Source organism: Bos mutus, chromosome 15 (genome assembly GCF_027580195.1).
Source record: "Bos mutus isolate GX-2022 chromosome 15, NWIPB_WYAK_1.1, whole genome shotgun sequence".
NCBI classification, from domain to species: Eukaryota; Metazoa; Chordata; class Mammalia; order Artiodactyla; family Bovidae; genus Bos; species Bos mutus.
Window position 1 is genome coordinate 50764319 of NC_091631.1, and position 24462 is coordinate 50788780.

Below are 24462 nucleotides of genomic sequence, written 5' to 3' on the forward strand. Positions count from 1 at the left end.
TTATTTTGAGGACTTTCTGGTGTGACCATGTGGTCAAAACAAAATCACATTACATATCATGAATCAACTACACTCTGTAGGTTCTTACTAGTGCCAGCGGACCACATAATACCTTTATATTAAAAAAAAATTAATTGCACTACTCACTCACACATGCACTAGAGAAACTCATGAAAATCACCATTATTGTAGTAGGGTTTTCTCAGTCTTCTGCTATGCATATTTTAAGTTACTGAATGCTTTTGAAAAGAGGTAGTTTCAGTTTTGACCACCTGCAGCAAGCTAGGCATTATCTCACAGTTCAGAGTAGCAGTGTCTCCGTGGAGAGTTCTTGCCTATCATGAAGAAAAGCTGTGCCCTTTACTGGCTGAAGCAGCAGCATTCTGAGCCAGCTGGTGAATTTGGGATTGACTGGATAAAGGTTCAATACTGTTAAAGGATTAATACTATACTGTGTGCCATGCTTTTCCAACAGGCAATCATCTTTTGGTTATCAACAGCTGCTATTCCATGTTGTGCAGTGGCTGCAAAAGAGTCACCACAGATTCAGAAATGTACCAGTGAGCTATTCATAGATGGTAAGAACCCCAGGAAATGCCAATGAATGATTAAATCATTCCCAATCCTCAATAAAATGGCTCAAGATGACAGACTTATACCAATCACTTACATTTATTTCAGGACATAATATACTATTTAGACCCAAGGACAGTGCTAAATCATAACTCTGTTAAATACCTACAGGATATTTCATTTTTGCGAAGATAGGTCCTTAAAAACTGGACAGATTAATAATATAACAAATATCAAAATCAGATGAAAAATACGTTATTGCTCTCATTCACTCTGTCCTAATGTTAAAGATGTTACAAAGATATACAGATTATCATCATGCTGTTCTTTTGGGAGCCTATATTCAAGCTGATAATAAGGTGTTGTCAAAGGGATCTTTCTCTGATTTTTGCAAAGAAAACAGCCCAAATTGTATTCTTAATGCTACGTGATTTAACTGTATCATGCTTGGCACATGGTATTATTTCGCCTACTGGAGCAAGTTCTCATTTTCTCAAAGCCTTCCCCCCAGCTTTTCTAGAAATAAAGCTTAAATATCATTTATTTCAAGCTTTCAGAATAAAGTTAACCTCATTTATACAGGTACCAGGTTGGTGTACTCATATTTATCTTTTCCAATTGCAGGCTAAGCAAAGGCATGCATTTAGAACCGTATTAATATATTAAAGCGAAAGACAAACCAACTTAATGTCAAGAGAAACTGTGACCTTCCATGTAGTGTGTGATAGAGAAACACTGATTCTGACACATTGTCTTATTTTATTCAAATAGCAGTCTGCTCACACGTGGTCCAAGAACACTTGAATAATAAAGCAAATATAATCACATGTTAAAAATTGGTCTTCAAACATCATAGCCAATGATGCCACGCTTGCCTATGATCTCGCCAACATAAAACCACATCCACACCTCAGTGGCCACCAAACCATTCAGTAGAGCTTCCTGAAAAAAGAAGCACAAATTTTAATGTACTTTTTTTTCCTTATATATTTAAAACTATTCTTTTCCAGGATTAAGTGACAGAGAATATAAGGTTGCTATTCAAATTAGAGGGCAGTTTTAGTCAAAGTCAAGAATTACTGATGTTAACTTTAACTGCTGAGAACCCTTGAACTTTCAATTATGTAAGGTAAGTAGTCCAGAGCTTATAAATTCTTTCAAAGCATTCTTTGAAGACCTGAACTGACTTAACCCTTTCATTATTAGTTTATGAGACACTTTATGAGCCCTGAAACAACCCACATCCTGGAAATAGCTGCCACATTTAGAAAGGGCATTCATATGAAAGGATGGCTATAGGAAGGCAAGTCTCTGAACAGACATTTCTGTCTGGCCAAAGAAAATCTGTTGCAAGATGAAGTATTCTCTCTTTCCCTTTAGACATCATTTTTATTCATTTATTATTTGGTTTAATTCTTTCCAGGTATTCAGCAGTTACTCAGTTTCAGAAAATGTACACAGTTACAGAAAACAGTGTTTCATACAAGCACAAATATGGATCTTGAAACTCAAGTTGAAAAACAAAACCTTTCCACAACAAAATCGGGCCTTTTTCTTTTAGCACCTGGAAGTGAATTTTCCCCTTCAAATGAAACCAGAAATACTGGAAATCTCTTGAAAAACAAATATATTTTCTAGAACGCAGGTTCTAAAGTCAGCAATAATTTATTTCGGCTTTTTGTATCCTGTGCTTAGATCAAGCAAACATAAAATCCCAGTTCCAACTCTTTTTTGGGGGGATGGTGGTGGGGGGAGTGTGCCGAGAGGCATATGGGATCTTAGTTTCCTGATCAGGAATCGAATCTGTGCATCCGACACTGGGAGTATGGAGTTTTAACCATCAGTCTGCCAAGGAAGCCTGCAAATTCTAATTTTATGGTCTTTAGATTTTATCTCCACTTTTCATATCATATGCTTCTAGGTTTTGGTGTTTTTATGTCCCATGAGTGTTAGCTACCTGATTGTGATACAGTCCAAGAAATCTTTTGGCCAAATTGGGGAAAGTTTTAGGACTACAGACAAAAAAGTACAGAATCAACAAAGCAAGTCATCCTATTTTAATGCACTAACCCCAAATAGGAAACAAAAAAAAGCTACCCAGTAAAAAACCACTTCTTCATTATAAAATTATTAAGAATATAAGACATAAAACAGTCCAATTATTTCAACCCAGATGACAAAGTTAGAAAGGTAAATATCTTTCTCTGCAGTCAAAAAAGAGATCATCTCTCATTATGCTGGTCCCAGCCTCACTGAAAAATACATATATTAATCAAAACAATCAGAGAAATCCCAAGGGAAGACATTTTCTGTACGCACATACGTTTTCATTTAGCCCATAGTTACCTTAACAGTGAGCTGTTTGAAGCTACCGGTTTTAGCACTGTTGATAATTTTTTTCAAGCTCTGAATTGCTGTAGGGATCTCAGCAGGGGTTGGAGGAACCAGCTCAACCTTGGCATAGTACCAAAACGTGGCCAATCGAGGCTTCGAGTAAGTCACAGCAGCTGGAAAACAAAACAAAACAAAACACCAGGATGAACTCACTAGAGACCGAAAGAAGCAGATGTGTGGGCTGGACACAAATATTTATTCATGCATCACATTCATTCACTGCTTATACCAAATGTGCACCCGGTGTGAAAAGTCAAAGCTGCTCCCTGGTAACCAGAGGCTTTTAAAGATACAGAACACCTGTGTCACAAGCCAGTTCAGTCAAGCAGGCAGCTATAAGCACATCCAATTATGCCAGGACCTCACCAGTGGCCAGTACCAGAATACTGGTACTTCATTTATTAATGGCAAATCTAGTTAACTACAAAGTTACTAGAGTTGGATTCAAAAACAAGAAAAGAGCAGCAATGTAACCATATTTTCCTGTAGAGACAAAAAATTGGGGGGAAGTGGTGAAGGGGAGGGAAGAAACTAAGTAGAATGGCACCCTTAGGAATAAGATTAAAACTTGTCACAATATTGGCCACAAATCCAGATGGAATTATACCAATTAGTACCCATTTTGGGTATCCTCATCAATGTGCTGGATTAACAAAAGCACAGCTGCTCTTCCTTCAAAATACCACAAATAGTAAAAATAAAACCTACATGTATTGTTAGGAACAGCCAAAACTTGAATCTGTTATTAAGCTGAAATTCCTCAGTAATAGTAAACAGTATTTACTATTGCAGGAAAAAAAAGATTTTTAATGAGGTTAGATGGGAGACTATGATAGTGATTCAGGAGGAGAAAGGTATTTCACATAAAAAATTACAAGACAGCATAATAAAAACTGCACAAATACATAAGCATCCATCAAGTGTCTGCTGTTCAAAGACTGATAATCCAAAGCTCCTGGCACTTCCCCTATTATTAACTGCCTGTATTTAGATATTTCGCTACTCTTAAAATTACTATTTCCATCATCCTCTGGCTTAGGGCCATGGGTAAATCTTCAAGCAGACACAAAGCTCTAAGAGAGAATTCTAAATAGAACTGCCAATGCCTGTAAAATGGTGTTATCAAGGAGAACAAAGTCTTAACAGTCAACAAACTGTCTTCAGGTTCGATGCACGATACTGGATGCTTGGGGCTGGTGCACTGGGACGACCCAGAGGGATGGTATGGGGAGGGAGGAGGGAGGAGGGTTCAGGATGGGGAGCACATGTATACCTGTGATGGATTCATTTTGATATTTGGCAAAACTAATACAATTATGTAGTTTAAAAATAAAATAAAAAAATAAAATAAAATTACTGAAACACTTGGAAAAAAAAATTATCTTCAACACACAGATATAATACTCTTAAAAAATACAAACAAATCAGTACAATGTATACAAACACTGTACTTAAGTTAGTAAATTTGCTTCTCAGGGAGCATAGGTTAAAAAGTTTGAGACTGCTTTTACATGTATACAAGGGATGAACAAAAATAAGTCAATGAATGGTGGATGATGGCAGCTAGGTTTCTTACTAAAATAGAGGAGTTTTAGATGAGGGAAAAACATATCCAGTGGTACTGGATTAGAGTTGGAGACATTCAGTATGAATTCATGTTTAGTTGATATACAGGTGGATCGATATAGAAACAATTACAGTTGACCCTTCAACAACATGTGTTTGAACTGTGTGGGTCCACTTATATGTGGATGTTTTTCAATAAATATGTAATACGGTATTTCATAACCTGAGGTTAGTTGAATGAATGGATGTGCAACTGTGGATATGGAGGGCCAACTGTAAAGTTATATTAGGATTTTCAATTGCATGGGGGTCAGTGTCCCTAACCCCCACATTGTTCAATGATCAACTGTGTGTGTCTACACACCCATGGGTGAGTATACAGATGGTCCCCAATTTCAGATGGTTCAATTTACAACGTGAAAGTGATACACAATCAGTAAAAATGAATCTTGAATTTTCATCTTTTCCCAGGCTAGCCACAGGGGTACCATACTTTCTTGTAATGCTATTTCAATGCTGGGTACTGGCAGCAAGCTGCAGTTGACAGTCAGTCATGTGTTATGGGGGTAAACAACCAACACACATTCTGTTTTTTCACTTTCAATACAGTACTCAATAAATTCCATAAGATAATCAGATTTTTTTTTTTTTAATAAAAACAGGCCTTATGGTAGGGGATTCTGCTGAACTGTAGGCTAATCTAAGTATTCCAAGATTAAGGTAGGCTAGGCTAAGTTACGATGTTTGGCGGAATAGGTGTAACACATGCATTTTCAACTTACAATATTCTCAACTTGTGATAATTTTACTGGCATGTAATTTTCTTATTAGTAGAGAAATACCTATATACAGATACCTCCTTGTCCACTGTCAGGGCCTACAGGCAATGATATTCTAGTACAGCCGTCCCCCCTTATCTGTGATTTTGCTTTCTAGTTTTACTGTCTGTAAATATTACGTGGAAAATTTCAGAAATAATCTCTAAGTTTTAAATTGTATGCCTTAAGTATGATGGAATCTCATGCTGTCCCTGCTCCATTCTAATGTGACATCACAATGCCTACATCATGCTCCTCACCTCATCCCATCACATACACATAACATCTCACTCACAAGAAGGGTGCTGCTGCTGCTGCTGCTAAGTTGCTTCAGTCGTGTCTGACTCTGTGGAACTCCATAGACGGCAGCCCACCAGGCTCCCCTGTCCCTGGGATTCTCCAGGCAAGAACACTGGAGTGGGTTGCCATTTCCTTCTCCAATGCAGGAAAGTGAAAAGTGAAAGTGAAGTTGCTCAGTCGTGTCCGACTCTTAGCGACCCCATGGACTGCAGCCCACCAGGCTCCTCCACCAATGGGATTTTCCAGGCAAGAGTACTGGAGTGGGGTGCCACTGCCTCAGTACAAAAAGATATTTTGAGAGAGAGAGCCCATGTCCACATAACTTTTATTGCAGTGTTAGTCACTCAGTCGTGTTTGACTCTTTTCGACCCCATGCACTGTAGCCTGCCATGCTCCTCTGTCCATGGTATTTCCCAGCAATACTGGATTGGGTTGCCATTTCCTTCTCCAGGGGATAATCCTGACCCAGGGATAGAACCCAGGTCTCCCACACTGCAGGTGGATTCTTTACCTCCTGAGCTACAAGGGAATTCCTGTGGCTTGAAGCCCTGAAGCCCTTTATCACAGTATTTTATTACAATTGTTCTAGTTTATTATTGTTGTTAATCTCTTACTGTGCCTAATTTATAGATTAAAATTTATCATAGGTATTATAGGAAAAAACTAACATTTAGTACTATCTGTAGTTTTAGACATCTGTCAGCGGTCTTAGAACTTATATTCTGTGAGTAAAGGGTGATTAACACAGTCGAGTAGCAAGGAACATACCCAGTATCTAGATCTTAGCTTCAAAATGCAATTGTCCAATAAAAGGAACTAGGGGTCCTTGGAGAAAGGGCAAATTCTAAGGCTGGGGCAGGAAATACATGAGTCTGGGAAATTTCCTGGCAGTCCAGATGTCAGGACTCAGTGCTTGATGGGGCCCAGGTTCAATCCCTGTAGGGGAATTAAGATCCTACAGGTCATTTGGCATGGCAGGAGAAAAAGCTGCAATTATCTCACAGTACTGGAAAGTACAGGGGGATGTCAAAGGGGCAGAAGTGCCAAACTGACAGGGTTCTCAATGGCCAAAGCTGGAACAACCTGAGAAACAAAATAAATAATGTACTACTGGAGGTACAAGGTATGAAATAAATGTACCTGAGTCCATACAGTATGGACTGAACAAATATTAACTAATGGGGAACAGACATATCTTTCTCACAGAAGAAATTCTATTTAAATATATGTAGATATTCCCTCCTAGAGGAGATAGAATCCTGACTCTGCCTCCCCCAATTTAGTTACTTTTTAGAAACTTAGTGAAACTGCCTTAACCAAGTGGTGAGAACTAACTGCACTAGTGAGCACGTACGGATATCACTTGTTGATGCATCCTGACATGTGATTAGGGGGCTTCGAGTCTGTGGTATTCTTTCTCAAAATCCATAGCTCCATGGAGCTTCCCTGGGGGCTTAGTGATCAAGATGCCACGTTTCCTCTGCAGGGGGCGCAGGTCTCCCTGGTCTCGGAACTAAGATTCCCCCAAGCCACGAGGTACAGACAAAAAAAGAAAAAGAGAAAAAAGAAAAAAAATCCATAGCTCCAGACTCATTATGACAAGAACACCAGACAAATCCAAATCGCGGAACATCTTTATAGGACAGATACCTAGACAGAGACCTACATAAATACCTTGAGACTGTCAAGGTCATGAAAGGTAAGGAAAGATTGGGAAACTGTCACATACACAGGAGACTAGGGAGACTGACAACTCATTGCACTGCAGTACCCTGTATTGGCTCCTGGAACATAAAGAGATTAACTGGAAAAGCTGGTGAAATCCAAATAAAGTCTCAAGTTTAGTAAGTAGGAAAAAAAATAAAAACAAAAATCCCCAGACTCTATGATCTTTTTTGGGGAAGTCCGATCAAAAAAATTACTTATTTTTGTAAGCTTCTTTGTCCTCCAGGAGAATTAACAGATAAAATCAGTAATTTTTTTAGACATTTAACATTAATACCATAGAGTTAAGTGACAAAGCAGCTCCAGTTTAACATTCTGGCCCAGTTGAGTTCTCCTGAGTACTTCTGAAAGGATAACAACGCTTATCTTTAAATTATTCATAATAATAGAGGAAATGGTTGATATAGCTCACAATTAAAATTATCTTCACATTACTTTTCTTTTTGTAAATTATTATTAAAATTAGTTTGCAATTCCCCAAGATGCTCCACCAAAAAGATGTGAAAGCCATGGAAAGTGAAAGTGAAGCCGCTCAGTCGTGTCTGATTCTTTGCGACCTGATCCGTGGACTGTAGCTCATCAGGCTCCTCCGTCTATGGGATTCTCCAGGCAAAAATACTGGAGTGGGTTGCCATTGCCCTCTCCAGTGAAAGCCATGGAAGGAGGGTAAAAAATCCATCTGAAATTTGTGATTATAAATATTAGCCTCAAATCATCCATAAAGTCCAAATAATGAAGCCACTACTACTTCTCCTTGTATTATGTAAAAAAGTAGAGCTTTATCTTAGTCAAGTTGCAAACGTAAGTTCTTTGGTAAAGTGTGTAAACTGATAGTAATAGTAGTGGACCATGGGTTTCTGTAGGAGAGGATCAAGTATTTATAGTATCTGACACTGTCAGGCCTTCAGTAACTCATTGTTCCACTGCTGATGAAGAAAACGGAGGAGACAATGAATAAGAAAATACCGATCGCAGTAAAATAGGTTCAAAAATTTACACGTATTAAAAAATTCATTCTATTTACTTTCATAATCAAATCTGAGCGAAAGCCATTCAGAGATCTGTGTTTCAACCACTTACTAGAATACAGCACATACAGCACATAGCGAAGAAGCTTCCGTCTACTTAAGTGATCTCATTTGGGGGATAAAATGAACAGCTTGCAGACATGAAATATTTACTGAGAAGACTACCATTCTGGGGTATGACTATTCAGGGTTGTTCTCCAATACAGCGTTCCACCCGTGAAGGACGCATTCAGCTTTTTCAGAGTATCCCCACGAACGCTAAGCAGTGATAATAAACATTACTGTTTACACATATCCCTTTCTGTGTTTACCGGAGCAGGAATACTCGACCGTAATGCTCAGTTCCACCTAAAAATTTCCTTAAAGGGGAAGCATTTCAGTATCCGGTCAAAATAAAAAGCAAAGGCAATGTTTCGAAGGTCATCCATCCTTAGAAATTCTGCAGCCTTCCAAATACTCCAGTGAGAAGCAGACAAGAGGATGGGACCGTTATTTCCACGCTTTCACGTGTTTCTGCCCGCCGTCTCCCTCGCTCTCGCAAAAAAGCCATCCCTTCCGTATTCCTCCTCCTGGAGGTCGAAGGGCGTCATGGCGGCTGCAGATGGGCAACCCCGGCTGTCTGCACATTCCCTCCCCTCACGGTCGCGGTCAGAGTTCAGAACCTCTGGGTAGCAGAGAGAACCCAAGCCGCAGGCCTGGCCAGCGGAAAGGTAGAAAAGAACCGTAAATCTGTCTTCTCCCTCACCTCACCCCACCCCTCCCTCCTCACTTCAGGCCCGGCCAGCGGCGGCTCCCTCCGGCCGCTCGAGTCCTCTCCTCCGGCCCTCGCAGGCCTCCCCGGCGCCTGCCCGGCTACCCGTGCCGGCTGGCTGACGCCCCCGCTCACCGTTGACCAGCGCCGGGGCCTTTTCCGCGAGGTTACGGACAAACTGGGCCATGGTCCTAGGACGGAGAGCCCGTCACCCCGACTGGCCGGCTGAATGTCACCCGCCTGGAAGGACCTGCCTCAGGACCCCGGTCCGCTTCCAAGGTCAGGCCTCCCCTTTCCGCGCCGGTACGAGATATTTAGGTGTCCCACTGTCTTTCCGGCATCCAGTGGGCCAGTTTCTTTTCTTTAGTCACAGAGGAGAAAGTGGGTACGAGAAGATGAGATCATAGAGCACGTAAAATACAACGGAGTTCCGCGGAGAAGCAGGCATTTCTCTGGGCAGCCGCTCGCAGAGGTCCGGGAGGCCGGCACGAGGAGGGAATGCGCATGCGCCGTGCGCCTCCCGGGCAGCCCGAGGCGCAGACCTCGGGTGTTTGGGGTAGGTCTGCAGCTTTTTTGAGAGAACGAGACGAGTTAGGGCCGGAAGGCACCGCTGCAGTTTTTCTAGGCCAACGTACTCGTCTTACAAAGGCAGAGAGGGTCCTAGACCAGACACGTAAAGTTAGGGGCGGAGCAGGCGCCACAACTTGTCACCTGACTCAGCCCATTGCCTTTAGTTGACCTTTTGTAATCCCTGTCTCCCTTGACTCCTGTATCAGGATTGGAATCCAGTTCCCCTAATTCCCTAACCAGCCGCAAGGAACTGTGCAGATACAAGGGACAAAATCACATTTACCTAGGGCCTCCAGTCTGTCAGCTTTTTTGGAATTTAAAGAAAGCCTGTGTGGCCTCACTTAAGACCGGCATTGGTAAATAAATGGCTACAGAGCTATTGAGTGGCAGCGTTGGGATTTGAAAAGGTGGCAATGGAAACAGAAGAGGCATTAGTACAGGATTATGTGTGGTGCTGATGTGGGAAGATTTCTTAGAGGAAGGGATCCTTGGGTTGATATACAATGGAATAGCTATGTACTATAGAGCTGAACTTTGCGGTTATTATGACTCGAAGAAAAGATACACGTAGGGATGTGACCTTCGATGAAGAAAATAGAATAAGTAATGTACCCGGGGAAGCGTAAATAGAAGTAAAACTCTGATTGATGAAATAGTTAGAGGTGAAATGAAAAATCAGAGTGCTATCAAGGAGTCAGGACAGTGCTTCAGCAAAGGAGTGATTCAGTTGCCTAGTACTCTAGAGTGAAGTAAGCCAGAAGGAAAAACACCAATACAGTATACTAACGCATATATATGGAATTTAGAAAGATGGTAACAATAACCCGGTGTACGAGACAGCAAAAGAGACACTGATGTATAGAACAGTCTTATGGACTCTGTGGGAGAGGGAGAGGGTGGGAAGATTTGGGAGAATGGCATAGAAACATGTAAAATATCATGTAAGAAACGAGTTGCCAGTCCAGGTTCGATGCACGATACTGGATACTTGGGGCTAGTGCACTGGGACGACCCAGAGGTATGGTATGGGGAGGGAGGAGGGTTCAGGACGGGGAACATATGTATACCTGTGGCGGATTCATTTTGATATTTGGCAAAACTAATACAATTATGTAAAGTTTAAAAATAAAATAAAATACAAAAAAAAATTAACGTAGCTATATAGAAACATTAACCAGAGCAGGTTCAAACAATTAGGATAGAAGCCAGAGTGAATGAGTGAAGAAATATGGCTATAAAGGGATAATGGTCAGAAAACCAAATATGAGTGATAGGAAAATCAATGGAGATTGAAGATGGAGAAGTGGGATTGACAAGATTCTGAATGAGACCGAAGTAAAGTTGGAGTGATTAGCCTTGGAGTCTTGGGACCTTTTCCACAGATGGGATGATGAAGTTTTGAAAGTGGAAATTCTGCAGGCTATGAAGTAGAAGGCAAGGTCACCCGAGTGTGAAGGGCAAGGGGGAGGATGGGAGAAAATTTAAGAGGTTGAAATTTGGACTAGCTGTTGAAGTTAAGGACACACAGAAGGGTCGTTAGGGAACATTAGTGACAAGTCTTCGGTTGTACCACTCTAAAGATGGTGTTATTTATCTCCAACAGTAGTCTGGCTGGGATACTGGAGCAGAGGGGAATGCTTGGGTTAATCTGGGCTGAGGTTTTGCATAGCAGGGGTACCGAAACAAGGGGCAAGAAAGTGGAACTTGATAGTGAATGATTAGAATGAAGGACCTGGGGGACTTCCCTGGTAGTCCAGTGGTTAAGACTCTGAGCTTCCAATGCAAGGGGCAAGGGTTCAATCCCTGGTTAGCAAACCGAGATTCCACATGCTGCAGTGTGGCCAAGGAAAAAAAAAAAAAAAAGACTTGGGCTTTAGGCCAGATGAAAAAAAGTGAAGCCAAAAGTGATCTGCTTAGGAAAAAACATGCCCCGAGACTCATCTGAAGATAACTCCAGCGTCTCGAGGCCTGGTAAGTCAGGTTAGGTCAGCCAGGCCAGACATTTGTTACCACTTTTTAAAAAAAGTAATGTTGAGAGCCCTGTAAATTTTCAGAGGGATTTCTGAAACTGCTCCTAGATTTTTAATACTGTAATAAAGGAAATGATAACAAAGGTTTTAAGTCAGATGTTCATTTATTAAATACAAGCTTTGAACAAACACCCCCAGGCAAGTTTGACAAGAAGTAACCTTCCTGGAATGTTTCAAAATAGTTATGTTGATCAAGTTTTATTTCAATCAATCATTTTGTCATTTTGTTCATTTTCTTTGTTTCCAGGTTCTTTTTCCTGTTTACCAGTTAGAGCATGTGCATTATTTCCTCACATGACATCAACAGTGCAGCATCAGCCTCTGGCTTGTAAAGGCACCCAGTAGACTTATGCTCTGTGCAATGGCTGCTTAGCAACCAGCATCAAATAAAGTAATGAAGCTTTTGTAGAGTGTGATACCAAATAGCAACTGGCACCTTCACCTGCACCATTAAAAAAAAAAAACCTTTGAAGTTTCTTTCGGTTTTCACATATCCATTAAAAACTATATTAAAAACAAACAAATCCAGATTGCTTGATAAAGCCTACTTAAATAATTTTCCAAGTTTAGTATTACCCTCTTAGTAAGCAATACTAGAGCTGATTAAAGAGTCTTCATTTTTCTATCATACTCTAGCAAAGTCAACACATAAAGCTAGGTATGTCAGAAAGTCTGCTCTAATAGATTTAGAGCTTGCTTCTGAGTTCTAGATACCACCACCCCTCTTTAAGCTTCCAAGTGTCCATATGCACCATGTACCAAGATGAGAATGTTTTAGTCTCATTTTTGCGATGTTCTTGAATTATGTCAAGGAAAGGAAAAAGGCACAGAGGACACTTGGTTTCCTTACCCACAGTGGCCTTAAGCTATGCACTTGCCTTTGTGATGAGTTTAAAGATATTCAGCAGCATTCATGGTGCCACAGCCACTCATAAAAAGTTTCAGGAAAAGAGCTTTAAAAAAAATTGCCAGAAAAGACTTACAATCTGAAGACTTAATACAGAAGTGGAATACAGACACAGATACAAGAGGCAGCATTAGGTTGTTAACTAGAAAGCTGCTGGGAACAGCTGCCTTCTGAGGTTTTGTGCCCGTTTTTTTCCTTCCTTTCTCCTATAAAACTCTGGTCTTTTCCTCACTTCTTTTAAAAGTAAAAATATCCTATTTGATTGGGTTTAGAAGATAAATGCAAGTAGACTGAAGCTTATTTTATACAGTTCATTCTCAGAGAAGTAGAAGATAATAAATAGGAAATGAAGCTCATTTTCAGAAAATAAACAAATCCTGTCAACCTGTGCCTTAGAGGCCCAGGGAACACACTGATTTAGTAGCATACGTTCTAGTATTTGTGAGAGTCCTGGACTGCCTTATTCAGTTATAAGCACAGTTGACAGGCAACATCTATTTTTTATCTAGTGTGGGATGCCCTCTAACTTCAGAGTTTCCTGCTGGAACCATCAAAAACACATCAAGGACTGCTTATAACAACTTGTATTGGATTACCATAAAACTACCGTCTTATTTGAAAGAGGCTATGGTTAACAATAATGTCCTTGAAGTGAAGCAATGACCTCTACTTCTAGATCATATCACTCTTGTTAGTTGTATTTTCGGGTTTAGAGGGATACTGGTATAGACAGTCCATAGGGGAATGAGACTTACTCGGCATGTTAAGCTGCACGATTTAGTAGGGAGCTCAAGCTCAACTTGTAAAGTGAGGGGCCCATCCACCTGCTAAATAACTATTTAGGGCTAAGTGGATATTTAAAATGGCTTGTGGACACGGTTGTGCTCAAATTCCTATTCTGTTAATTGATGACCTAAGGCTGAGTTAGAAGCAGCTCTTATCAGGTCATAAGTCCAAACGAACATGAACTATATACATTTTACAGTCTCAGAATTCTGTCTAGAGTAAATGTTAGTAAACACGGCCACATACTGCATACATCTTACCACGGAAGAGACAATATAAAGTGGTTCTCTGTATTACACTAGGCCAATATAAAAAAGTACATGGTGTGTGTGTGTATATATATATACACACAGATACACTGCTGATATTAGTGTCTTGAAATGACATGTCTCATTGGTTACAATATTTGTTGCCTAACTTTTCTACACAAGCCTGGTCCTTGATTTCCAGTAAATAAAAAGGGCCCCAACAGCCTTCTTTTTTCACCTTGGAGTTTTCTGAATAAAGTGTCAAAACTGCAAATTTGTTCTACCAATCCTCCTAAAAATATCATAGGGCTAAGTTTCCTGTGTAATGACAACTCCACGGAGGAGTGTTTGCCCTCCAAGGCATCTCTGAGTTAGAAGAGAACACAAAACTGAGAGCTACCCACCGAAGTTGCATAAGATTCCTATTTTCATCTCATCTGTCATCTTATTAAAAAAATCTACTCAAACATCAAGGTATCTGCTTTTATATAAAAAGTTATTCTGTAACAGTGTAGAGCTGTAACAAGGAAAGGGGCTGAAGTCTGGGTCATGAAGACTAGTAAGTACCTTGATAACACAGGACTTTCTGATACCAGCTGTCACTGAAATATGTGATATCATATACTTAAAAGCAGTGCTCACCAAAGATGTTTGAGCAGTTCTTGGAGAAGAAATAGTAAGGAGGCGGGAGGTTTTAATAGCTGAAGTTAATATAATTTAAGGAAGGAAAAGGGAGAAGGAACAGGAAGAGATAACAAAAGGTAAAAATTAGTGATTTCTAAATGTGGTGATGCTATAAGAAGTATAATTTCCTGTAAGCTAGGTGCATTGTAAAGTTCTTAGGAATTTTAATTATCATAATTTGAGCAAGAGCAGTTCTCTAATTCAGTAAAGGGGAAAAAAAGTAAAAAATAAAAGTCAAGAAAAAGGAAAGGAAGAGAATCAGAAAGAGAGAAACCACAACTGTTTATCTACACTCTGGGGTTGGTTTTTGGTTTGCTTAGGTCATAGTATTTATTCAAGTTGCTCCTTCTGTTGTTGTTTCCTCTCTGCGAGCCACCGTTGGATTTTTTCTTTTAGTTCTGTGTTTGGCCGGATCTGGTCCATGGTGAGGGGACTACGGTTAAAGGGATCTGTTTGGTCACTGGGACAAAGAGAAAAAAGGAGACGGGGTTATTTCTGTAAGTTCTCACATCCTCAGCCAAAAACAGAACACCTGGGCATCTCACCCTCAGACTGAAGCTAGAGGGTATTACTCTAATTCTGAATCAAGTGCCAGCTTGAGGTTAGAAAGAATGAGATAAGAGAGAGAGTGATTCGGAAGAGGTTTCTTTGCAGATTATTTACTTACTTTGTCTCTGATTCTGAATCAAGTGCCAGCTTGAGGTTAGAAAGAATGGGATAAGAGAGAGAGTGATTCGGAAGAGGTTTCTTTGCAGATTATTTACTTACTTTGTCTCTCTGCTTAACAAACATTATCTCAACAATGCTCTTCAGATGGGGGTGTGTGTGTGTGTGTGTGGGGGTGTGTGTGTGTGTGTGTGTGTGTGTGTGTGTTAGCTGCTCAGTTGTGTCTGACTTTTTGTGACCCCATGAACTGTAGCTTGCCAGGCTCCTCTGTCCATGGAATTCTCCAGGCAAGAGTACTGGAGTGGGTAGCCATTCCCTTCTCCAAGGGATCTTCCTGACCCAGGGATGGAACCTGTGGCTCCTGCATTGTAGGCAGATGCTTTACCATCTGAACCACCAGGGAAGCCTCACTCTTCAGATGGTATTTGATTCCATTTCCCTAAGACAGAGACCCTGTACAATCATGTCAGCATAAAGAGCTGTTTGGAGTTTTAGTGACAGACTCCTGAAACAGTATAAGACGTTAAAGGATAAAGCTTTGTAGACTGACACTTGATTTAGTTAACTGACTACTCTTCAACTAATGCAGATTATGGCTTCCTCCCAGGTAAGATGATTTATAACATATTTTAAAGGCTAATATATCTTCTTTCTGTATTCTGAAGCCACAATAAAAATATAAATTCTCAGTGACACTTTGGAAAAGACATACTGCCCAGCACAGCATCATGCATATAGTGAGTGCTTAATCACAAACCATCAAGCAAAACATCCTTTTTTCCAATATTTAAAAAATATTATTTCCCTAGATCTGGTCAGCTTATATAACTTCATTTTAAATAGGCAGAGTCTCCCAGGACCCATTTCTATCTAATGTTGTACTTAGAGAAGGTAGGCTGAGGAAAACTTGAAGTCACCATGGCTGAGTCTAACAGCTGGAGCAGAATGTCGGTACTCCCATATGATGAGTGTAAAACCTGAATTAAAAACAAAAAAACCCAAATAACTTGTCTTTTATATTTTTACAACTAAAATTGAAAGTGAAGGTTGCTCAGTCGTGCCTGACTCTTTGCGATCCCATGGACTATACAGTCTATGGAATTCTCCAGGCCAGAATACTGGAGTGGGTAGCCTTTCCCTTTTCCAGGGGATCTTCCCAATCCAGGGATTGAACCCAGGTCTCCCACACTGCAGGTGGATTCTTTACTAGCTGAGCCACAATTTCCAATCAACTTATACTCCAGGTTGACATATTTTCTAATAAATATTGATAGGAATCATTTCCTTGAGGAAGAAGAGGTAAGGTTAGCGCCAGCATTTCTTAACAGAGTGTCTTATATTGGATGTTGACATCCTTAACACTCAAGTGATATACTTCCACCAAAATGCCTCCTCCACACAGCACGTTAATAAACGAACAATCTGGGGTACCTACTGGGTGCACAGTACTGCAGTGGGAGAAAAAGATGACAGCAGATAAAGGTACATGTGTACTCCTGAGGCTGCTTCTGGGGGCTGGCTCACCTGAGCAAATGTCTGGCAATGGTGGATCTGTCCACAGTCACTCTGGAGGACGGCAGCACCACAGGGTCAGACATCAGTGTGCTCATGATGGGGTCCAGGAACTCATCGCAGGCATCAGCATAGGTCTCCTCTTCCTGCTGTTGGAGGTCTGCTAGGGACTGAGTGTAAGAACCAGCCAGTTAGGGGGAATTAACAGAAGCAGCTGAGTTCAAAATGCTCTGTGACGATTCCCTAGTCTTAAGGGGTCATTAATAACCCTGTACAGAGATAGGAATAATTTTTAGCTTTATGGTCTAAACAAGCCAAGATGGATGTTACAGGAGCAAATTTAACATTTAGCCCCAACTCTGAGTCTTCAGTCAGTTTGGCTCAGCTGCTAGTGGTCATGACTGGAAATGAGTTTAAGTGTTAACAGGGAACAAAACAAAACAAAACACCACAGACGACATCCATACTTCCGACAACAGCTCTGTTTTAAGGGGATGCGAGGTTGCCGGGGTTCTTATTTGCATAATTACAGAGCCATTCATGCAGTCTGTGTATGAAAAGCAGTTTCCGGTTTTAGGTACAAACAGGTATAGGAATTTAAAAGTGCCTTCAGCATTTGATTCCTTCATGACTCTAGCTCCTCAGGGATCCATCTACCTAAACTCTAGGCAAAGATGAAGCCCAATTCAATAAAAAAGTAACTCAATGAAGGGAAGACTGTTATCAATTAGGAAGGTTTTCCATTAGACTCTGCCATAATTTCTCCTTTTTCATAATTGTTAATGAAGCTGCTCCCACCAAAAGAATTAGCTGAGTACAATATAGTATTTTAATCTTTAAAATGTATGGCTATTCCTATATAAGCCATTTACAGAGAACAGAGAAAAATCAATAAAAATCAATGACCAGAAGCTACCAATCTTGAATTCTATTCTAAAAAGTTCTGCGTTAATATCACAGATTTTCAAATCTATTGGTAACCTTGTACAGAGAAGTTTTCATAAAAACAACCTATTAAAAATCTGTTAATTCTTTTCTTTTAGCAGAAGCTTATTTTTCTGTGCTCACCTTCATATTGAAAAGAATATTACTATTAAAGAATATGGTCGTTTTACTTATCGACTGGCCAGGAGGATTCATTCATTTATATTTTCTCAACACAATGCTCTTTCCCCCCATAAAGTTGGGTAAAAAAGCAAAACAGCTGAGATGACAACATGATTTTTATTGAACATGTTAATAAGCAAATTATCCTCCTCACCTTGATTCTCTCTGCTAAGTTGCTGAAAGCCACAATCATATTCCCAGGCTTATTTATTTTCTTCAGGACTCGGACTGTCTGTGCAAAGAGAGTTGGGGAATAGGAACGGCCATCCTTGGGCACAGTGGCACAGAAATTCTCCTCATCCCTGGAAGGTCAGAATCAGAAAGAAACTAAGCATCAGAGGGTAGATCAAAGAGGGCAATAACGGAGTGCTTGAGGAACAGAGTTCCCCATTACTTAGGTATCATGAATGTTCTTTTGTTATAGAATGACCTCTTCTTATTTTTAGGAAAGAAGTCTTATTAAGTACCCGGTGACCATAAAAATATACTGGTTTAAAAAAAAAAGAAAAAAAAAGTACTGCTTTTCCAAACAATGAAACAATTAGTAAAGTTTATCTTTGAACAGATCAAGGCAGAATACTGGAAATTCTAAATAACATCCCACAGGTCATACGAAATCTCATGATTTAAAACTGCAGAAGACTACTTCGTCAGCCAACTAGAAACAAATCTTTTCTACTTCCACATAATTACCAGCTAGTTATTTCATTCTATTAGCAAAACCCCCAGTTAAAACATGAGCAAACCCTCTGGCCTGCCCCATTTAAATCTCAGGTACCCAAGATTTAAGTAGATGGTGCAGATATCTGAAACGAGCTGCTGGGGTTTGAAGTCAAATTCACTGAAATCCTTGACTTTTAAGGCCCCCATCTTGGGGCCAACCAGGTGCTGCAGGAAGTAGTTCAGCATGGAGATGATGCGCTCGGCCAGGAAAGGATGCACAAAGAGGGACTTGATCTCTGGAAAAAAAGCCAAAGCCCGTGAAAACCCAATCCACTAGAAATCTTCAATTTACTGTGTCCTAGAGTTTTACTCGGAGAAGGCAATGGCACCCCACTCCAGTACTTTTGCCTGGAAAATCTCATGGATGGAGGAGCCTGGTAGGCTGCAGTCCATGGGGTCGCTAAGAGTCAGACACGACTGAGCGACTTCACTTTCACTTTTCACTTTCATGCATTGGAGAAGGAAATGGCAACCCACTCCAGTGTTCTTGCCTGGAGAATCCCAGGGACGGGGGAGCCTGGTGGCTGCCATCTATGGGGTCGCACAGAGTTGGACACGACTGAAGTGACTTAGCATAGCATGGCAGAGAGTTTTACTTAGAGACCTCTGGGGACTGCTTTTTTTGAAATACATTTTCAGTGCAGTAATATTAGAAAATATTAGATAAGCAAAGCAAACAAAATACAAAAACAACCACTCAGAGTAAACACTAGTTACATTTTGCTAATATGTCCTAGCTTTTCTGTCCATATTTACACACACATACATTTTTAAAACAAAGTGATTATCATATTATATATACTTTTTTCATTAACAGTATCATAAATATCTTTCATTTATAGGTTCCTGTGCTGTCCAACATGGCAGCCACGAGCCACATGTGGCTATTTAAAATACCCAAAACTAAGTAGAACACTCCAGTTTCTCAGGTACACTAGCCACATAGCAAGTGTTCAATGGTCACGTGTGGCCAGTAGTGGTAGTATTGGACAGTATAGATTTACACATTTCTATCACATAAAGTCGGCTTCCCAGGTGGCTCAGTGGAAAAGAATCTGCCTCCTAAGCAGGAGAGGTGAGTTTGATCCCTGGGTTGGGAAGATCCCCTGGAAAAGGAAATGGCAACCCACTCTAGTATTCTTGGCTGGGAAATCCCATGGACAGAGGAGCCTTGTTGGCTACATTGGCGGTAAAGAGTTGGACATGATACAGCAAATAAACAACAATCATATAAGGTACTATACGACAGTGATGATTTATACCCTTAATGGCACCCCACTCCAGTACTCTTGCCTCGAAAATCCCATGGACGGAGGAGCCTGGTAGGCTGCAGTCCATGGGGTCGAGAAGGGTCGGACATGACTGAGCGACTTCACTTTCACTTTTCACTTTCATGTATTGGAGAAGGAAATGGCAACCCACTCCAGTGTTCTTGCCTGGAGAATCCCAGGGACGGGGGAGCCTGGTGGGCTGCCGTCTATGGGGTTGCACAGAGTCGGACACAACTGAAGCGACTTAGCAGCAGCAGCAGCAGCAACAACCACCAATATGATTGCAGCATGAATTATTTATTTACTCTATCTTTGTTGCTGGATATTATGATTGTTTTAAATATTTTCCTGTTAAAAGTATTATACTAATTAATGAACTTCAGTGTGTATACATACACCTTTTAGACTTATTATATCCTATAACAAATTTGTAAGAAACTGACTGCTAGGTCACTAATTCCAAAATAATTACATACATGCCAAGTGCAACAAGCCAAGTAGAGTACAGCCTGTTTAGTATTGCTGGTTCTTAATTTTTCCATTTTAGTCATTATATATTGACTCTACTACTGGTGAGAGTTTAGTTCATATTCTTGTCCCTCTTCTCCTAATATAAATTTCCCTAATATATAAACAGATCTTTGGAGAAATAATTTAATTTTTCATTAAGAGCGTGAAGATATCACTTACAACAGAGCCACACAGTATTCTAAAAAATTATATAAATAATTATATATATATATATACACACATATACATACATACCTTTTTTTTGCTGATATAGCAAGATAATTGGAAAGGGGTGCATGGGTGGAGAGCAGGAGGGTAAGGGAACCCAGGACGACTGCTCTGCCATGTGGCTCACAGTCTCAGGTTTTATGGTGATGAGATTAGTTCCTGGGTTTTCTCTGGCCCATCATTCTGACTCAGGGTCCTTCCTGGTGGCACATGCATTGCTTAGCCAAGATGGATGCCAGGGAGAAGGATTCTTGGAGGGGGTAGGGCACGTGGCATCTCCTTTTGACCTTTCTCAAATTCTTCCGGTTGGTGGTAGTTTAGTTTCATGCTCCTTACCAGGACCTCCTGTCATAAAATAACTCACGCTAATTGCTACTATGGTGCCTGGCCAGGGTAGGCAGTTTCAGTCAATATGTTTCCCCTAACAACTCCCAATTCAGAGACTTCATACTCAAGATACTTCTTGGGAATTGGGGTAGAGGCCTCTTTGTTCTGTAACTTGTTTCAGCGGACAGTGCTGCTGCTGCTAAGTCGCTGGGGTTGTGTCTGACTCTGTGCAACCCCATAGACTGCAGCCCACCAGGCTCCTCTGTCCCTGGGATTCCCCAGGCAAGAATACTGGAGTGGGTTGCCATTTCCTTCTCCAAGGCAGGCATGCATGCTGAGTCGCTTCAGTCATGTCCAACTGTGCAAGCCTATGGACAGCAGCCCACCAGGCTCCTCTGTCCACAGGATTCTCTAGGCAAGAATATTGGAGTGGGTTGCCATTTCCTCTCTAGTGAGCTGAGTGGGTATACTTTTAATAAAAATTTTAATCATTTTTTTGCTTACTTTCAGAGTACCTATCATTAAATCTTTCTAAATTCTCCACCAGAAATGCAGAATTCTAAAAAACAGTTTTTAGAGATGTTTTTTGGAAGTTTCCATTCATCACTCCAATCTGGACTCCAATTTTATAGGCCTATAGTGTGGTGGTCACACAAGCTACCTCCACCATCAGCCTGGGAACTTCCTTTGCATCTCTCTTATGGGATTCCACTTTCCTCCTTCATTTTGATGGAGTATGTTTATCTCTCTGTAGCTTCTCAAGAAAGGGTACACTGGAAGTAAATTTGATATCATCACCTCTGAAAATTTCCTTACATTTACCCTCAAACAGGATTGACGGTTTGGCTGGCTATAGAATTCTAGGCTGAAAAGATAATTTTCCATCAGAACTGTGTTACAGCTTCAAATGTCACTGTTGTGATATTCGAAGACATTTTGATGCTTAAACCATTGCACATTACCTAATTTTTCTTGGGGACCTTTTATTTTTTTCTAATTTTGTTTTATTTTTAAACTTTACATAATTGTATTAGTTTTGCCAAATATCAAAATGAATCCGCCACAGGTATACATGTGTTCCCCATCCTGAACCCTCCTCCCTCCTCCCTCCCCATACCATCCCTCTGGGTCGTCCCAGTGCACTAGCCCCAAGCATCCAGTATCATGCATTGAACTTGGACTGGCAACTCGTTTCTTACATGATATTTTACATGTTTCTATGCCATTCTCCCAAATCTTCCCACCCTCTTCCTCTCCCACAGAGTCCATAAGACTGTTCTATACATCAGTGTCTCTTTTGCTGTCTCGTACACCAGGTTATTGTTACCATCTTTCTAAATTCCATATATATGCGTTAGTATACTGTATTGGTGTTTTTCCTTCTGGCTTACTTCACTCTGTATAATAGGCTCCAGTTTCATCCACCTCATTAGAACTGATTCAAATGTATTCTTTTTAATGGCTGAGTAATACTCCATTGTGTATATGTACCACAGCTTTCTTATCCATTCATCTGCTGATGGACATCTAGGTTGCTTCCATGTCCTGGCTATTATAAACAGTGCTTCGATGAACATTGGGGTACACGTGTCTCTTTCCCTTCTGGTTTCCTCAGTGTGTATGCCCAGCAGTGGGATTGCTGGATCATAAGGCAGTTCTATTTCCAGTTTTTTAAGGAATCTCCACACTGTTCTCCATAGTGGCTGTACTAGTTTGCATTCCCACCAACAGTGTAAGAGGGTTCCCTTTTCTCCACACGCTCTCCAGCATTTATTATTTGTAGACTTTTGGATCACAGCCATTCTGACTGGTGTGAAATGGTACCTCATAGTGGTTTTGATTTGCATTTCTCTGATAATGAGTGATGTTGAGCATCTTTTCATGTGTTTGTTAGTTAGCCATCTGTATGTCTTCTTTGGAGAAATGTCTATTTAGTTCTTTGACCCATTTTTTGATTGGGTCGTTTATTTTTCTGGAGTTGAGCTGTAGGAGTTGCTTGTATATTTTTGAGATTAGTTGTTTGTTGGTTGTTTCATTTGCTATTATTTTCTCCCATTCTGAAGGCTGTCTTTTCACCTTGCTAATAGTTTCCTTTGATGTGCAGAAGCTTTTAAGGTTAATTAGGTCCCATTTGTTTATTTTTGCTTTTATTTCCATCTTGGGGACCTTTTAAAATCTCCTCTTTACCCTGATTTTCTAAAATACCTCAATGATATACCTTAGTGTGGGGGTCTTGAAGATTCCCTGTGTTGGGCACTTGGGGGCTCCTTTTGATTTAGAACCTCTTAGTTTTGGGGAATTTGGAGGGTATTATTTCTTCGCTCCCTTTCATTTTTCTCTTTTGAGACTTTCTAGATTGATATTTTCTTCTCTTCTAATTTCCACCTTTTTTTTTTTCTGTTCTGCTTTTGTTGAAGAGTTCCTTGAATTTATTTTCTAACTGTCCTACTGACTTTTCAAAATTTCTGAAGTTGTATTTTTTCAACTTGTTCCTTGGATAATCTCTGGTACTGCCTCTTTGTTCTTGTCTTAGGTATGCTGTATCTTCTTTCATCCCTCTGAGACTTATAAAGATATCTGAAGGCGTTTTCAGCTATTATTTGTATTAAGAGGATTTTCTCAAATGCCTGGTGATCCCTAGTTGTCATTTCATGTGTGTGTGTGTGCGCTTAGTCACTCAGTTGTGTCTAACTCTGACCTCATGGATTGTAGCCCGCCAGGCTCCTCTGTCCACAATTTTCCAGACAAGAATACCGGAGTGGGATTCTCCAGGGGATATTCCCAACGCAGGTCTCCTGCATTGCAGGGAGATTCTTTACCATCAGAGCCACTAGGGATGCCCCCATTTCATATATAACCAATATAAATTATTAATGGAAGTTTTTACTTTTAGATACAAAGTTTTGCAGTGTGTATTTTCTACTTACAGCACATCTCATTTCTGACTAGCTGCAGTTTAAATGCTTGACAGACTCATGTTGTGAGTGGCTACTGAACAGGACAGTGGAGCTACAGAGGGAGTGGAGATAAATGTCTCTGATCTACCACATTTAACAAGAGTTCAAGGATATTTTTTCAAGTTAACACAAACATCCCCAGATATATTTATATGGCTATGTTGTCCTCAAGAAAAATGACACTAACATGCTTTCTGGCAGCTGTGTGAGGGTGACCATTTCCTCATTTCCATGTCAACAATGGGCAACATTCTTTCTGAAGCTTCTCTAGTGATTCACTTCCTCTCAGACTGTGGAGGAAGATACGGTCACCAGAGCCTCAGTGGGGCTGATCCCCCAACTGAAGCAGATCTTAACCACTGCGTTTTTGGGGAAAGCAGTGTGTTGCGTCTTTACCTGATGTCAGAAACGCAAGGGTACCGATTGTTTCATTGGACATGATGTTATGGAAACGTGCTAACTGTCCAAACATCTGTAGGCCTGCCTCCTTCTCTCGGCGGGCTTCTGGAGTCAGATTGTCCCATTCACCTCGGTCCTTCTCAATTTGCTGAATCTTTATCTTGCTCAAATACTACAGAAAGCAGAGGTGGAATGGATCAGAGGACAAAGCGTATTGAAAGGAAGATGATATTTAAGAGGTCCTATTTAAAATCTAGTCCACTAAGCTGGGAAAACCAAGGACTACAGAAGAGACAGGAGACTATTAAGTTTAAAAAGAAACTGTGGAGAGATTTCCCTGGTGGTCCATTGTTTAAGGTTCTGTGCTTCCATGGGTTCCTGG

The 24462-nt window shown here is 40.6% G+C and overlaps 2 protein-coding genes across 4 annotated transcripts in view; both read right to left on the reverse strand.

The window, feature by feature from the left end:
- Positions 1–1312: 1312 nt before the first annotated feature.
- On the reverse strand, positions 1313–9450 carry ATP5MG (ATP synthase membrane subunit g). The gene is made up of 3 exons (XM_005897149.3): positions 9291–9450; positions 2920–3080; positions 1313–1515 (listed from the first exon to the last, which is right to left on the reverse strand). Exons 1-3 carry the CDS (start codon positions 9340–9342, stop codon positions 1417–1419), a joined length of 312 nt encoding a protein of 103 aa, XP_005897211.1. The 5' UTR covers positions 9343–9450; the 3' UTR covers positions 1313–1416.
- Positions 9451–14165: 4715 nt separating this feature from the next.
- UBE4A (ubiquitination factor E4A) overlaps positions 14166–24462 on the reverse strand; it is a 40388-nt gene continuing 30091 nt past the window's right edge. For 2 of the 3 annotated variants that reach the window (XM_005897151.3, XM_070384141.1), the window contains exons 16-20: positions 24078–24252; positions 18444–18624; positions 17820–17967; positions 16571–16728; positions 14166–14840 (exon numbers count right to left, since the gene is read on the reverse strand). In XM_005897151.3, the coding sequence (XP_005897213.2) occupies positions 14711–14840; positions 16571–16728; positions 17820–17967; positions 18444–18624; positions 24078–24252 (792 nt within the window). In that variant the 3' untranslated portion in view covers positions 14166–14710. Of the gene's footprint in view, positions 14841–15963; positions 16024–16570; positions 16729–17819; positions 17968–18443; positions 18625–24077; positions 24253–24462 lie in introns of all 3 variants that reach the window. The other variant, XM_070384142.1, reaches the window with a different exon arrangement.